The sequence below is a fragment of the Psammomys obesus genome, unplaced genomic scaffold (assembly GCF_907164565.1).
Source record: "Psammomys obesus unplaced genomic scaffold, mPsaObe1.curated_primary_1811, whole genome shotgun sequence".
Classification (NCBI taxonomy): domain Eukaryota; kingdom Metazoa; phylum Chordata; class Mammalia; order Rodentia; family Muridae; genus Psammomys; species Psammomys obesus.
The window spans coordinates 608,910-623,903 of NW_026585691.1; the positions used below are offsets into that span (position 1 = coordinate 608,910).

The 14,994-nt window shown below is 41.2% G+C and overlaps 1 protein-coding gene across 2 annotated transcripts in view; it reads right to left on the bottom strand.

The window, feature by feature from the left end:
• Pias1 (protein inhibitor of activated STAT 1) overlaps positions 1-14,994 on the bottom strand; it is a 109,400-nt gene that overhangs the window by 69,987 nt on the left and 24,419 nt on the right. The window contains exons 1-2 of one of the 2 annotated variants that reach the window (XM_055597079.1): positions 12,488-12,516; positions 11,770-12,214 (exon numbers count right to left, since the gene is read on the bottom strand). In XM_055597079.1, the coding sequence (XP_055453054.1) occupies positions 11,770-12,211 (442 nt within the window). In that variant the 5' untranslated portion in view covers positions 12,212-12,214; positions 12,488-12,516. Of the gene's footprint in view, positions 1-11,769; positions 12,215-12,487; positions 12,517-14,994 lie in introns of those variants that run through there. The other variant, XM_055597072.1, reaches the window with a different exon arrangement.

Below are 14,994 nucleotides of genomic sequence, written 5' to 3' on the forward strand. Positions count from 1 at the left end.
CGGTGTTACACTGTGGCAAAGAAGTCACTTGCAACTGTGTGTGTTCTAAGTCTTTGTGTAAGACTAAGTTTAAAGGTCACTGAGCTGACAGAAAATGTCAGCTGTAGCCAATTATTGCTAGCTCCATTCAGCTACACTTGCAGTGAGAATGCTAGCAGAAAACAGTGTTTTAAAATATATATATATATATATATATGGGAAACTTTTGTTGAGAAACAGTTTGTCCAGGTAAGGAAGGTGTATGAAGTTGGGGCCAAAACAAAAAACAAACAAACAAAAACTGTGGCCACTTAACAAAAGGCAGCCAATTACTTTGTCAGAGAACACTAGGAAAGAGACCTTCAAGACCCCTCCAGATGGCTCAGACACCACAACCCTATCCAAGTAGGCTCCAGGAAAGAATGGTCTTGTTTGGACTGTTCTCTCTCTCTCTCTCTCTCTCTCTCTCTCCAACAGACTAGCCTTGATCCGCCTATCTCTGCCTCCCAGGTGCTGGGATTAAAGACGTGTGCCTGGAGATTAGATTTTGTTTTAAGAAGAGTTGTAGGTACACTGTACACACAGGGCAATTAACAGAAGTGTTTCCAGCAATCTAGACACTCAAAAGCCAAGTCATGATCCAAGGAGGCCTGCCTGCTGCTGGAGCTGGTGGCAGAACCTGGCATCCTCCAGGACTCTTCTGGGTCCTCTGTGATGCTAGTTTTTCATGAGTGTAGAATGCAAGGGTCATGGGGTCATGAGGACTACCACCCTGACTTTAAAGGAGGCTCTGGAAGGCCTGACATTATGTGGCAGGGACAGGATAGCTAGAGGGCAGCCCCTGCAACAGCAATGTGTGAAGCTGTGAGTGTGAAGCCCAAGACAAATGGAAACCCCAGAAAGTCAGAAGTGACTACCAAAGAAAGCTGCAAGTCGTGGGCAAAGCCAGCCCAAAAGAGAGGCAATGTGGGCTGCAATGAGCAAGGGAGATGAGATTTTAAATCTCATTATTGACATTCTTTTACATTTTTTAAATTAATTTTTAAAAATTCAATATGCATGAGTGTTTTGCCTGCACGTATGTCTGTGTACCATGTGTACGTCTGGTGCCTGTGAAGGCCAGAACAGGCACTAGATCTCCTGAAACTGAAATTACAGATGGCTCTTTACACCGAAGTCATCTCCTCAGCTCCTAGAATTTATTTTGGTAGCAAATAATACTGAATACTTCCTAGCTGCATTTCTCTCTTTAGTAACTTACCTATTCTTTAGTTTTGTTCTGTAAATAAGAGCTTCACTACATAGCCTAGGCTGGCCTTAAACTTTCACACACACACACACACACACCCCAACACACACACACACCCCAACACACACACACACAATTTTTGAAGCTTCTGGAATGCTAGGATGAGAGACATTTTCAATCATCCTCCACATTTGCTCATTTTGAAGATCTGTTTAACTGCCTTTGGTTGTTGTTAGTGGTGGTGGTGGTGGTGTATGTACCTCTCACAGTGGTCTCTCAGCTCTTTCTAGTAGATATCTCTTTGTTTAATTTTCTCCCTGCTGGGGACAGGAGCCATGGCCCACCTTAAAAGTACTGCTGTTCTTCCAAAAAGTTGGATTCCCAGCACCTACATGGTGGCTTACAATAGCCTGTTGTTCTAGTTTGAGGGGATCTGATGCCCCTTCTAACCTCCATGAATATCAGGCACACATGGTGAACAAACATACATGCAGGTAAAACACTGTACACATAAAATAACTAATATTTTAAAAAGTGTTTTTCTGGGGCTGAGGAAATGCAGTGGTTTACAGCATTTGCTACTCTTTCAGAGGACACACATTCAGTTCCCAGAACCTGTGCAGTGGCTCAAAACCATTTGTAGCCCTACATCCAGGAGACAAAAACCCTCTCTGGCTTCTGTAGGCACAAATGTGGTACATATACATATATGCAGGCAAAGCACCCCATATACATAAAAGTAAATGAATCTTTTAAAAGCTTTTCCTATTTGATATACATCTTTATACTTGAACTTTAAAAATCTTACATAGGGGGGTAGAGAAATGGCTCAGAGGTTAAGAGCACAGGCTCCTCTTCCTAAGGTCCGGCTCTCTTCCAAAGGTCCAAGTTCAATTCCCAGCAACCACATGGTGGCTCACAACAATCTATAAAGAAATCTGGTGCCTCCTTCTGTCTTGTAGGCAAAATATTGTATAAATAATAAATAAATAATTAAAAAAAAAAAAGTCTTACATGGGAGCCAGGTACAGTGGTGCAGGGCTTTAATCCCAGCACCTGGGGAGGCAGAGTCAAGCGGATCTCTGAGTTCAAGGCCAGCCACATCTACAAAGTGAGTCTACAACAGCCAAGACAATACTGAGAAACCTTGTCTCAAAAAAACAAAAAGGGGCTGGAGAGATGGCTTAGTGGTTAAAAGCACTGTCTACTCTTTGAAAGGACCCGGGTTCTATTCCCAATACCCAGTTCAAAACTATCTGTAATGCCAATTCCAAGGGATTGGACACCTTCACACTAATGCACATAAAATAAAAAATTAAATTAATTATTAACAAGCAAGCAAACAAAAAACTTACATAGAAAGTTGTGGCGGAGGGTCTGGGAAAAGCTAGAGGTGCGGATCATGAGTGAATATGGTTGAACACATTATATGCATGTATTACATTCTCAAAGAAAAGTATTTTTAAATCTTATAAATAAAGAGCTATATAATCAAGTTTACCCGTCATTTCCTTGCGTTTTCTTAAATTGTGAACACAGGCCACTAAGTGTACATGAATGCTGTATGGAGTAGGACAAAAGCACAAGGAAGTGTTTCTATTATTCAAAAGCGATTTCATGTGAGAATAAAATCCTAGCCATTAGAAGCTGCACTGTGTTTTGTGTATCTGTATGCACACACACGTGTGAGCACACTGTGCACACAGCGCTGGGGCAGGAAGGAGGCTGTCCTCCCTGACCCCATTCACTGAAGTACACTAAGCATTCCGGCCTCAGGCTTTGGGCCACCTGTGCACAGTCCAGGGGAGAACCTGACTTCTGCAGGATGAGTTCCTCAAGCCCCACCCTGTGAACGATACTACACTGAGGAAGACCCACGTGACTAAAAGATCATCTCCTGCCATTTCCTTTCTTTTCTTCTCCCAGCGCTCACAGAAGTTCCCAACAGTTTGGGGTGAAGGTTAAGTATTCAAATTCTTTTTTTCTGTTCTTGTTTAGTTATTTTCATTTTGGGGCATTACTACTGGCTAAATTTGTTTGCAAGTAACGTAATCAAGGTTCAGTTGTGCCATAGAGGGCCGCAGGAACATGCAGAGGAAACTAGATGCTAACTGTACCACCTGAGCGGAGCCACTTTACAACTGGTTTATGCGCTGCTTCCTTTTATTTTGTTTTTGTTTTTTGTTTAATAAGCCAGAGTCTCAGGTAGCCCAAGTTGATCTGTATTCACTATATAGCTGAGGAGAGCCTTGAATTCTTGATTCTCTTATGCCTCCTGAATATTATAATTACAAGTTTGTACCATCATGTGTAGCATGAAGCTACAGATAAGCTTTTTTAATTTGCAATTTTTATATACTGGGATTTTGGTTGCATTTATGTCTGTGCATCCCTGGTACCCAGGAAGGCCAGAAGACACTGTTGGATCTCCAGGGTCTGGAGCTGGAGACAACTCTGAGCTGCCGTACGGGTACTAGGAATCAAAACAGCAGCCAGTGTTCTAACTACTGAGCCTTCTCCCCAGCTCTCATCTCTCAATTTTAACAGGCTTTATTTCATATTTACAACTATATAAATGGCTTCTTTACTGGCTGTCAAAATTCCTTTCTAACCAAAAAAGTCTAATATAGTTCTCAAGATTACACTCAAATACATAGATATTTATTCACTAATGCACACTGAATGCCTCAGGCTTTAGGACAACTGTATAAACACTACTAAACATGAAGTCAGAATCAGCTGATAAAAAGATTATCAACAAAGCATAGGTAAACCTGGTAGTTTTGTTCTGATGATCAGTGCTGCCAAACTAGGAAGCAAAGGTTCTCATGAGGAAACCCCCCTAGAGAGACCGGGTCCTCTCCACAACCCCAGTGTCAAGCACACAGAGGCACAGCTTGTGTTGAGCTTCTTAAGAGTGTTCACAACGCCCCTGCAAGGCCTTTCCATTGCTGCTCAGGGCCTGAGTCCACAAATACCCTGCCTGATCTCCAGGCCCTAGCCATTGGTATACGGAAAAAGAATAACCCAATTATTCAAAATGAGAAGGAAATTGTCAAATATAATCTGATATCAGTGCCCGTGGCAGAAAACACCAGTAGCTGATGTCGTAAGATACAGCAGGAGCCTCATCTGCTTGGCACAGGATAGTGTGTCTCACTTAACTCCTGAGGAAATGGGAAGCATCTGTTGCCTTCATTTCCCTAAAGAAAAATCCAAGTGTGTATATGAATGTATGCTTTTATACAATTTACACAAAGAGATTTTAGTTTGTTTGTTTGTTTGTTTGTTTGTTTATGACAGAGTTTTCTGGCTACCTGGAACTCACCCTGTAGACCAGGCTAGCCTCCAACTCAGAGATCTGCTTGTCTTTGCCTTCCGAGAACTGGGGTTAAACACCTGTCCCACTAAGGCCTGGCTAAGATCTTATTTATTATGAAGATTTTATGAGAATGGTTTCTATACCTTCAAAAGTCTGAAACCATTGCAAATGTCTGTATGAAAATCCTTCCTTTAAAAAGAAAAGAGCTGCTACAGATGCAATTCCATGGTAGCCACTTTCCTTCTCACATGCATAAAGGCCCTGAGCTTAACTCCACATAGAGAAAAGAGAAATAAAAGCAAGAAATCTCTCCACTTGCACTGGAGAGATGGCTCAGCAGTCAACCCTGCAGAGGCCCCAGGTTTGATTCCCAGTACCGTCATAGTGGCTCACAACCACGCACAGTTCCAGTCCCAGGGCCCCAAAGCTCTCCTTAGGCACTAGGCACATCACAATCTGTGATGTGATACCCAGACTCAGATGCAGGCAAAACACCCCCACACACTAAAAAATAATAATACAATTTTAAAGGGGCCACTAATCTAGTTTCTAAATAAGACTATGATCCCAAAACGGGGTAGACGGAGCTCAGCTGACAGTGCTTGCCTAGCATGCGTGAAGGCTTGGGTTTTTATAAAACAGAGCACTGGCAGCATTCCTATAATCCAAAAAAGGAGGAGGGTCAGGCGCTCAAGGCTATCCTCCACCACAAAGTCTCGACCTGGAGGCTAGACTGTGCCACATATGGCCTAGGGTCAATACAAACCCAACGAAGAACTGTCTGATTGGTCATCCCATCGATGGATATTCAAAACTCCTGCAGCAGGAATTCTACACAGGCCTGCTAACATACACCTGTGGTATCGGTACTTAAGGCAGAAGCAGGAGTTTCAATAAAGTCTGGACTACATAAGGAGACCCTATCAAATGATTGACTGATTCAAACCAGTTGCAAACGGAATGTTTTTATGTAGCGTGTTTGGGAAGGTCTGGGATTATAAACACGTTATCACAACATCCAGACTGAGTGTTTTTAAAAAGTGCTCACATCAATGCTTATAGCCAAATGGAAGGAGAAAAGAATAATTGAATTTACTTGTCACATCCTGAACTCAAGTCACAGCTGTGATCAGTTATCCAACTAGAAGCCAGAACTAAGCTCTTTAAGGACTTTATTTTAATGTATGCATTAAAAAACACAAGCTATTTAATTTCTCTAAATACATGATTTTCTAAGATCTAAACAAATGAGCTTTTCAGGAAAAAAATCATTTAGGAAATTAAACTCTGTATGAATAGCCACTTCACTTAATCAAAACAAAACAAGTCTCTGCCTGGTATGATAGCGTATGCCTGTAATCCCACTGGGTTCAAGACCAGCATGGACTACAGAGCAAGTTCAAGTTCTACCAGGGCTACATAGTGAGGCTCTTACACTAACACTAAAGAATCCAGAAAAACACAACCCTACAACTGTGTTCATCCTAAATTTTTCAGGTTACTCAGAATCTTTCTTTCCCAACAAAGCCTATTCAGATCATTAAAGCAGCCTGTGCAACAAATGTCCACCGAATCAAGCTTCTACCTTTGAATCAGAATCAAAATGTTTGCCTTTAATTTTCTGATAGAAAAGAGAAATTGGAAACATAGTGACACATGACTCTTGTATTTTTATGTGAAAACATACCACAACGAAGTCAAGCCATAAAAACTGGTATCTGAATCAAATGATACACGTAGTCAATTACGGTTATCTGCAGCAGTGTCGCTCTGTGTAACTGGGCAAGAACTGGGGGAGCAGAGCTGGCTCCGGCCAGCCTTTTTCTGCGAATTAATGTGTTGCGGACTGTGTGTCTCTACCTGAAAACGCCCTGTTTAGTACTGGTGTTGACCCGTCAACCTTAACTCATGGCTGGCAGTACTGCTAACTCCTGCCTGAGCAAAGCTCACCTAATACTTGCACCGTACACCTCTGTTGTTGGGGACAGGCTCTCTCTGTGTACCCCTGGCTGTCCTGGCCCTTGTCGCTGCCTCCCAAGGGTGGGCCACGATTCCCAGCTACATCACGGCTTCTATCAATAGCTCCTACACTCAGGCCATCAGACAACATTTCAGGGGCCATTCAAAACAGTAAAAACAAACAAAAGAACCAAATCCCCAGCAACTACATAATGAGTTGAATTTGCAGATATCTGCTTAGTATCTCTTTAGGGAAAAATCAAATATGCTTATCCATCACTGGTACATGTAGGGTAGTGGTGATGGGAGGAAGAAATGAACATGGTAAGATATATTGCTTATATGTATGAAACTGTCAAAGAATAAATTTAAAATGCTCTAAAGCTGGTGTGGTGGTTCACATCTTTCATCCCAGCATTTAGAAGGAAGAAGCAGGTGGAAGCCATCCTGGTTTCAGGCTAACTAGAGTACACAGAACTTGTTTCAAAAACAAAAAATAAAAAAAGGTGGGGGGGCGTTAAAAAAAAGTCCTTAAGTAACCTTCAGGCTGTAGTGGTGCATGCAGGTAGTTACAAAACTTGAGAGACTGAGGCATGAGGACGGCCCCAAGTTTGAGGCCAGTCTGACAATACATGGGGAGTACCAAGTCCCAGGCTACTTGAGACCTTGTCTTTAAAAATTAAATAAATAAATAAAAACTCCACAAATTCTCAAAATGTGTTCTCAAGTTTCACCAATCAACAAAACTGAAACACCCAGTGATTTACAACAAAAATCGACAAACTTTCTCCTGAAAGAGCCAAACACACACATGCTCTGTTACATATTCATTGCTGATTTAAAAAAAAAAACAAAACATTTATTTACTTATAGGATGGGGGTGGCACACACATGTGAAAGTCAAAGAACAACTTCCGGGAGTCAATTTTCTCCTTGTCCATGTGGCTCCCGAGGATCAAAATCTGACAGGCGTGGTGAGAAGCCCCTTACTACCTAGCCAGCTCCTGGTACAGTAACTGGTTTAAGTTTAGCTTTTCTGGAATATCAAAACAAATTCTGAGGACTAAGGAGAGCACTGGCTGTTCTTCCAAAGATCCTGAGTTCAATTCCCGGCAACTACATGGTGGCTTACAACCATCCACAATGAGATCTGGTGCCCTCTTCTGGCATGCAGGCATACATGTGGGCAGAATACTGTATAAATAATAAATAAAATAAATTAAAAAAAGAAACAAATTCTGAGCTGGGTGTGGTGGCTCACAGGTAATCAGGAGCCAGAGAGTAGAAACAGAAGGGTTGCTGTAAGCTCAAACCAAGCTTAGGCTACACAATGAGTTCCAAGTCAGACTGGGCCGCAGGTGAGATCCAGACTTAAACAACAAAATTCTTAGCTAAGGATAACACAAAGACAGGCCACAGGTTCCAATCAGTTTGCTGCCATAGATTACATAACAAGACGCTGGTCTTTAAAAAACAAAAAACAAAAAACAGGGGAAGGATAGAAATGGTATGCTAGAAAGATGGCTAGTGGTCAAGAATATACCCTGCTCTTCCACAAGAAGGGAATGCATTCCCCAGCAACCAGATCAGGTGTAAGCTGAGCTCCAAGCAATCTAACACCTCTGGCCTCTTTAGGCACCTGCACTCACATGCACACACAGGCACAGACTCTTAATAAAAATTAGTAATGTTTTTCAAGACAGAGTTTTCTCTTTGTAACCCTGGCTGTCCTGAAACTCAGGTATGTACACCAGGCTGGCCTCAAACTCACAGAGATCCACATGCCTCTGCCTCCTCCGTGATGGGATTAAAACACTAAGACGGAAGGATAAATAAACTATGGTGAATTAAGTCAAGCTACAATACTCGTATAGGCATGAAACTGAAACAATGAATGCAGACATCAGAATGAAAAATATATTTAAGCAACTCAGCACAATGAATTTAACTTTCTAAACATCATCTTATGTACTCGTGCAGTTTGCATTTCTACTCTCCAAAACCAGAATTGATAACACAGTTAACTATCACACCAACACCTGAAATTTATGTTAGTAACAGCATGAGAGGTTAATTATTAAGGTTAAGAAAAAAAGTTTAAAAGCTGGACTCAATTAAATCCAAGCTATCAACATTTTTCTTTTAAATCCCAGATGATGTAATGATTGTTCTTCAGATGATATGTAGCTACATGAATGTATATAAACTTTGTATAAACACAGATAAGGATTAAAAACAGAGTCAGGGAAGATCAGATGCTTATCTTATTAAGGAAGATATAAAGGCAAGTCACATGATCCTATGTACAAGATTCATCTATGAAAAACAAATACCATGTGCAATCTGTATACATACAAACTTTTTTCCTTTCTTCTTCTTTTTTTTTACAATGAACATGTACAAGCTTTATATGCATAGGTAGATTCCCAACAAGTGTTATCTTTTTTTTCTTGTTTTGGTCATTTTAAGAATAAAATGAGAGAGGGATATGCCGGAGAGATGGCTCAGTAGTTAGAAGCACTGGCTGCTCTTCCAGAGAACCCAGGTTCAATTCCCAGCACCCACATGGCAACTCACAACTGTCTATAACTCCAGTTCCAGGAGATGACACTCTCACACTAATGCCTATGAAATAAAATTAAATAAAAATTTAAAAAAATAATAAAATGAGACTAGAGAGACGGCACAGCAGTTAAGAGTGGTTACTGCCACTACAGAGAACCTGGGCTCAATTCCTAGCACCCACATGGTGCCTCACAACCAGTAACTCCAGTTCCAGGGACTCTAATGGCTTCTTCTAATCCCCAGATACAAGGCACCCATGTGCAGGCAGAACATTCAAACATACAAGAAAATAAATAAATCTAAATATATAAATGGTTTTACATGGCAGCCCTGGCTGTCCTGGAACTAGCTCTGTACTCCAGGCTAGCCTCAAACTCAGAGAAATGCCTGCCTCTGCCTCCCATGCACCACTACCAACTGAATCTAAAAACCATTTTTTTAAAGAATAAAATGGTGTGTCATAAACTTTATGTTGTTTGTCAGGCTGGCAGGATGGCTCGGCAGGTGACCACCTACACATGCTGTCACACGTGCACAGAGAAGCACACACACTATAAAAATACAATAATAAAACTCATGTTGTTTGAAAATATCTTCCTGTAGCTTCATTTATTCTAGGAAATTCTGCCAAAAGTAATTAAAAGTAAATACTTCCTCATTCAACAATACAATTTCAGTAATGCTCTCAAAATCATGGTGATATGTTATTATTCTTTCTGCCAGTGAAATAAGCTAATTCAAGACAACTTAAAGTATATAAATGTAGGTTTATTGGGAGCAGTTCTCAGAGGGTTCACTGATCCCAAAGAACAGGGTCAGAGAAGTCACCATGCAGAGGGAAACAGAAAAGTGCATGCATAGAGAGAGGAGAGAGAAAAAGCAGAGACAGGCAGACACAGGAGAAAGGAAGAAAGAAGGGGGGGTGAGCCAAAGTCTATATTATATATATAATATACAACACACACACACACATATATGTATATATATATATATATATATACTGAGGAGCCTCTGGGAAAAGAGAAGGCCCAGTCCTGGCTGGAGAGCTCAGAGTAGAGGGTAGCAGGTAGAGATGCTGGGAGAACCTGAAGGGCAGGTTCACCCTGATCCCTTAGCTTCAAGGCCCCCTTAAGCTTCTCTGGCTGGTCTGAAGCCCAACATATGGCCTCACACCCATGCACAATGATTAGATTCAGTGGATTGTAAACAAACCAACCAACAACAACAACAAAAACCTGAAGTTAGGAGGAAGCATACTGTGAAGGATCCAAGAAGAGGGTGGATATGATCTACATAAAATGTATCCATATACGAAATTCCCAAAGAAATAAAAATCTAATTTAAAACAAAAACAAAACAAAACAAAACTTCTCCAAAACACTGGTAGTAAATGCCTGTAATGCCAGCTCTGAGGAGACAGGAGGATCAAGAATTCAGATCATACTTCTTCATGTATAATGCCAAGCTAATCTGAGGTACATTAGGACCCAACCCCAAAAAAACATCCCACTCAAAATTTGTTCTTAATACTCACAAATTCCTCAAACTGAAATGTTTAATATTAATGACAGGAATCAACAAACACTTCTATAAGAGGCAGACAAGAAATACTTTGGGCTCTGGGAGCACACATGATATTATTTATATATTCACTAGCTTTGTTTACATTTTAGGAATGTTTAAAAAAATAACCCTTGAGCTGGGGGCAGTGGCTCCCACATGTAATCTTAGCACCCAGGAAGCAAAAGCAGGAGGGACTGCTGTGAAGAACAGGCCAGCCAGGATCACAGAGTGAGACCCGGCCTCAAACAGCAACCAAGTTCTTACATAAATATTACACAAAAACAAACCACCAGAATTAGCTTGCCAACCACAATTTGCCAAGCATTGTTTTCTAACAGGCCAGCATCTGGAAAAGTCTGCTGTTAAAGTATATTACACCAAAGGCACCAAAAATCAAACAAAGTCAGTTGTGTTTCACATCAATAAAGCAAAGTGACATCATAGCTATTAAAACTGATTAATAAATATGTTGAACTCAATACCTTCATAAGGAAATCTCAGGATGGGAAACTAGTAACAACAAACTCCTAGCACTCATATTACATATGAATAGGAATCTGTATATTCCACATGCCTAAAGGACATGTCCCCAATTGAAAAACAGCAGCTGAAAGTTGACCACAACATCAAAGCTCAAATTTCCTTTCATGATAATTAAAACCATTTCCACATTCAAGTAATCCAAACCGGGCAGTCTGTTTTAAAAACAGAATTTAGAGACTGGTGATGATTTGTTTTCGATTTTTATCCATAAGTGATACTGTACATTAATTAGAAGCCAGGCCTAGTGGAACATACCTTTAAATCCAATGGTTCATGAGGCAGAGGCAGGAGGATGTTTTTGAGTTCAAGGACAGCCTAGTCTATACAACAAGACACAGGAGAGCAACCAGAGTTAAGTTCAAACTTAGTATTTACTGTGTCTAAGCCATCAGTCACCACAACACCTTTTCACTTTCGTCTAAAGAATAGCTCTTATATATTTGATTTAATCTATATTCAAAAGATTCTCATTAACATCCCGACGCTACTACTAAACAAAATTTAAGAATAAAACTGGCCAAACTGAAATTTTAGAAGGAAGCTGCTAAGCACAGCAGTTACCAAGGGGCCTTGCTCGCATCGCTCTTACCTAGACTGGTGGGTTTGATGAGTTCGTCCAGCAGGTCATAGAATGGTAGCTTTTGAAGCTTTATATCCGGATGGACTGGGTGCAGCGCTGATGTAAGGTGTGGGAGTTCCAGTTCATGTTTAGGTCCCAGAAGAGAAACAGGGAGTAGTGGGGATGATGCGGGGTGACCATCGTAAGTGAGCTGTGGAATGGTGGATGGAGACAGAGTCGCTGGCATAGGACTTGAATGTACGTTGGGGATAGACAAGTCCGCAGGCGTCATAATTTTCTGAGGGAACCGCCGCCTGTAGAGTTCTTTAATTTTCATCTGCACAGCAGGACTACAGCCAGCCTTTAGCAAATGCAGGGCTTTTGTAAGAAGTTCGTGTTTGCGTCCGTGCTTGTTCCTCCCAGCGTAGCCCAACAGTACTTGAAGTTCAGAAACTCTAAGGCTCATAACCATTTGCTTAGAGAAAAAGTAAAATGTAAAATATTAGTATCTGAAACCATAATTTACAATTTTAAAGTTTTTATTTAGCCTCTTCATATGGTTCGCTTAAATGCCAGCACATTTACCATACTAACTAAACAACGTTTAACCAATTAATAGCAAAAAAAGTAATCTGCATGTAAGTTTACTGATTTTCATGTGGGATTCTAAAACACAGGACAGAGTTTACACTACGTAGGACCACATCTCACTTTATCCTAGTGTTCAGTGACAGTAACAAGCACTTACTAATTCTCCAGAAGCTTGGACTGTGGATGGCAAAGAGTAGCAATGTGCCCTCAAGAGCATTCCTGCTTTCTTGGGAAAAAAAACTGTTAAGCATATATTAAAGGCAAACATCCCACCTCAGAACCAGATACATTATCAAGTACTAGTCTATATTAACTCTGGAATTCAAGGAGCAGTGTCCCATCAGATGCTGATGCTCATACCTAACACTTAGCCATCAGGAATCCATCCATTCACCATAATACGTGAAGCTGCCACATGACAGAAATCTACTTACCTTTATTAATCCTGTGCTCGCAATTTATTTCATCACTGTTTCTACTCCCCCCCCCACCTTCTAAGAACAACAGGAAATGGAAAGTTAATCAGAACCTCCCATTTTAAAGGAACAAAAAAGGGAAGCAAAGAGGAAGAACTGATTCTGACCGAACTGTTATGGAAGCCCTGTACTGACAGGAGATGTCAGGATAGACATTCACCTGCAAGCCTCCCATTCATTAAATCCTCCATTCCTTCACTGACGGATTCTCTGGACAACAAATAGCAACACACAGTGCTGCACTGCCTCCCTACCTTTCTGTGCCACTCACTTTTAATACCCTTTTTCAGCCTAGACCAGCAGTTCTCAACCTTCCTAATGCTGCAACCCTTTAACACAGTTCCTAAGGTTGTGGTGACCCCCCCATCATAAAATTACTTCCATTGCTACTTCATAACTGTAATTTTGCTACTGTTATTAATTGTAATGTAAACATCTGTGTTTGCCTATGGTCTTAGCAACCCCAGTGAAAGGTTTGTTCAATACCCCCAAAAGGGGTTCCAACCCACAGGTTGAGAAGCCCTGCATCAGAGGCTCCCTTCAGGTAGTAGAACAGCCCCCAACACTGACCAATGAATGAAGTGCTCTGATGCAATACAGCTGTCCTGTCAAAGATCTGTCCGTCCCTCCACTGTTTCCCCCCTCAAGGTCCCACTTCACCTTCCTGACCCAGGAATTGGAACTCCTTCACAGTCTACCTCTGTTGGTCATTTTGGGGATATTTATTTTCACAATTACCCTGCTACACTGTCATTGCTATCTACACGCAGATTCCTTGCCTAGACTGAAGTTCACCAGGCCTGATGACCACTCTAGAACGAGGCCCACGACCTTTTCTCTTCAGCATCCAGAACCAGAGTTTGTTATCAACTATATAGACAGTGAACGAATGAACAAGAAAAGCATGACAGAAGAAATGAAGGTGGAGTGTGCAGTAATAAATCATTCAAATCAATGCCTAAATTCTTGCACTCTACAGAGACATACAAAGATGTAACAGACTTTGGGAACAAGCTGGTAAGCACAATGGCCAACAAGTGAAACTGAGCCAACTGGGAGGCTGAGAGATCTCAAGTTCAACAATAAAACAAACACTTCTACCCCCAATGCTATAGGTATTTTCTTTTAGGATATTAACAGAGATTGTAAACAGGACAACAATAGTATCTTATCCCTACTCACTAAAACGAAAGGTATACAATAACTGGAAAAGTATTTAAAAGAGAATTGCCAGGCATGGTGGAACCTATCTGTAGTCCCAGCATTGGGGAGGCAGCAGTAGGCAGATCTCTGTGAGACAACCTGCTCTACACACAAAAGAGTTCCAGGCCAGCCAGGGCTACAAAGAAAGATCCTGTCAAGAGAGGATGGGAAGGAAGAGGGAGAAGAGAGCCAGGAAGATGGCTCAGTGGGTACAGGTCCTTACTTGCCACCAAGTTTGACAACAGCCTAAATTCAGTCCCCAGCATCCACACAATGGAAAGAGAAAGCAACAAGTTTTTCTCCAGCCTCCACAGACATTCCATGATACTCACATCACCCTCCTAATGTGTGTCTGTATGCGTGTCTATGTTGGTATACATGCTACATATGTGCAGGAGCCTGCAGAGGTCAAAAGACAATACTGGAGCCCATGGAGAGAATTGTAAGTGGTGTGAGCTGCCCAACAAGGAACTGGGAACAGAACTTGGATCCTCTGGATGAGCAGCAGCACTAAACCAACTCTCCACGCCCAGAAATGTACTACCTATCTTCAGCTGGACATCTGTACTCCTAGAGGGCACTTGGGAAGGAACTTGAGTTCAAGGCCAACTTGATCCTATGTAGCTCAAAGTAATATTAGCTCAAAATAATTTTTTTAATGAAATAAAAAAAAATCAAACAAAAATTAGTAATTAAAAATAAATTGGAAGCTGGGTAGTGGTAGTGTAAACCTTTAATCCCAACACTTGGGAGGCAGAGGCAGGTGGATCTCTGAGTTCCACACTAGCCAGGACTACACAGAGAAACCCTGTCTTGAAAAAAACAAAACAAAACAAAAACAAAAAAAACACAAATTGGAGTTGGCTAGTCTTACTCTTGTATTGCTGTGATAAAACACTATGATCAGGGCAACTTACAGAAGGAAGGGTTTATTTAGGCTTAAGGTTCCAGAGATAAGAGTCCATCCATCATGGCAGAGAATTCT